General features: G+C 53.0%; 1 protein-coding gene across 1 annotated transcript; it reads right to left on the reverse strand.

The window, feature by feature from the left end:
* Positions 1-935: 935 nt before the first annotated feature.
* On the reverse strand, positions 936-2,113 carry LOC138929320 (uncharacterized). The gene is made up of 2 exons (XM_070288764.1): positions 1,667-2,113; positions 936-1,580 (listed from the first exon to the last, which is right to left on the reverse strand). Exons 1-2 carry the CDS (start codon positions 2,111-2,113, stop codon positions 936-938), a joined length of 1,092 nt encoding a protein of 363 aa, XP_070144865.1.
* Between the last annotated feature and the right edge of the window lie 253 nt (positions 2,114-2,366).

Consider the following 2,366-nt stretch of genomic DNA (forward strand, 5'->3'; position numbering starts at 1 on the left):
TTCCGTAACTTGTGTTGAAGGCTTTTCGAACTTTCTTTCTGAGCTCGCATAGCTCTTTGTTCCACCATGGTGGGTATGTCTTCTTAGAGTATGTTAGTCTGCATGACTCTTTGTAGGCTTTGTTCAGAATATTTGTGAAGTCCTCGACTTCCTTATCTATTCTCTCCTTCTGTCTTTGACCTTTGACTGTACAATCTTTCCGTATTTGTCCCAGTCAGTGTTTCGAGGGTTTCGCTTCGGCGCCGTTTCATATACCGGCATCACGATTTCGAAGAATATGTACCTGTGGTCTGAAAACGAGTCTTGTGTAGAGACTCTCCAATTTCTTACCTTGTAATCACTATGCTCCATTTGGAGGGTTATGTCTAGGACTTCCTCCCAGCCCTGAAATCCTTCCGTGCTTGGAAAGATGAAGGTGGGCGTGTTTCCTTTGTTACAAATATTGACGTCACGACATATAATACTATCGAAGAGAGACTCACCCCTTTCGTTTGTCTCCTTACTTCCCCACAGTGTGTGCCTTGCGTTGACATCGCACCCGAGGATGAGCGTCGTCTTAGTCTCCTCGGCCCATTGCATCACCCTATTAACCGCTTCAGGTGGTGCAGGTTCGTCGTGGGCCATGTAACCGGAGGCTATTAGTATGGCTGTCCCATCCGCCGCCTTGAATCTTGCCACTGCTAGATCTAAGTTGCTGAGATTGGGGTAGAGAAGAGCATTAAGGTTGTTTTTAATGATTATACCCGCCCTCGGCCTACCTGTCGAGTTTGTGTACAATGTTGTGTATCCCTTTATGGCCATGCCAGAGATTTGTCCGTCCCTAGTCCATGGCTCTTGTATAAGGCCGATGTCGATGTCCTTCTCCCGGAGAAGGACCCCCAGATTAGCTGAAGCGTGGGAGCTGCGCTTCAGGTTTATCTGCACGACCGTCGGCATTAGATCGGGGTGGTGTTGGGGGTGCTGTCGTCGATCGCCAAATCGTCCAGCAGCTTATTGGCGTCCTCGACTTCATCTTCCAGGATGTCGTCCGGTTCGTCTAGGAAGACCTTCACCTTGGCTTTCCTGATGCCGTACCGGACCTTGTTGTCTGCTGCCTTCAGCTGTTCTAGGCAGCGCTGGTTGATTAAGAACAGATATGGCTGGCTGGACTTCATTTCTCTCTCAGCTCTGAGAATGGCCCAGTCCTCCATGTCGACTCCCTTATTCATTGCTCGCAGAGTCTTGAGCACCCTTTCATGGCTAGACAGCCCCTTGGGCAACCAGATGCGAGCTCTGGGTCTCCTTGGGATGTCCTTGGCGGGGACTAGCTTTATGCTAATCCCTTTCCATGCCTTGCTTAGACTGGCAACGCAATCCGCCAGGAAATCCCGCGAAAACTCGTCGTCGCACCTGATTACCCGGTGCCCCCTAACCATGTCTGAGGAGTCAAAGGAGGGTGACTGGCCCGTTGGCTCGGACAGTAATTTGTCGGTTACCATCTCCGCCAACTGGGTCTCGACCTCCTCCCATTTCTCCATCAGCAGGCGCCCATCGTCGTTGAGCTCATCTATAAGTGCCATTGCGAGGCTGTCTCTGGCCACCTGAACTTTTTCGCCGGTTTGACGAACGTGGTCGGCCTCGGTGCTCCCTTAGCGTCCTTGGCCCTCTTTGGAGCGCTCTCACTCACCTCTTGTGAGCGGTTACGCTTTGCTTGAGGAGGCAAAGACGTCTCCGGGTGCTCCTTCTCGTAGCGCTCGTATTCCTCGATCACTGCTAGAAATCTGGCTTTGTCTGCAGCGTCGCGCGGGTCGGCTTTGCCCTCCTTTTCATTCCTCGCTATTTCGGCGAGGATGAAATGGGCCTTGCTTGCCTGCGCCTTTCGTTGTTGGTGTGTCCACGGTTTTGTCTTCCCGTGTTCACCGGTCGCTTTGGCTTGGCTTGCCGCCGCTTTAGTGTGCTTCGGTTGTGTCGTTTGAGGTGTGCTTGTCTTTACACCTCCCTCTGTATTGGACGGAGCTAGCGTCTCGTCGTCTGAGCGCAGTAGCTCCTCCTCGTCGAGTTCGCTTTCCGTCGATTTGTGGTGGGGTTTTACCTCCCCCACGAGGTCCGAAGCGGATTGTTTAGTTGTATTCATTTTCATAAACGCCCGCGTTGCTCGACAGGGCGAGCGCGGCGGGCCCGAGGGGTTCGGGGCATTGAAGGAAGGTCGACCGTGGCTTCGCCCCTAAGCCACGGCAAGGCTCGTTCCGACCCAGGGTTGCCCGGCCCTGGGAAGGCTTCGTTCGAACACAGCTGGTTTAACCCCTCAGCTGCGAACCTTATAGTCAGTGGGCACGGGTCGCTTTACACGCCTGACTTGAGGGGAGGTAGTTTTAAGACTTGCCCAT

This window comes from Drosophila kikkawai, unplaced genomic scaffold (genome assembly GCF_030179895.1).
Source record: "Drosophila kikkawai strain 14028-0561.14 unplaced genomic scaffold, DkikHiC1v2 scaffold_131, whole genome shotgun sequence".
Classification (NCBI taxonomy): domain Eukaryota; kingdom Metazoa; phylum Arthropoda; class Insecta; order Diptera; family Drosophilidae; genus Drosophila; species Drosophila kikkawai.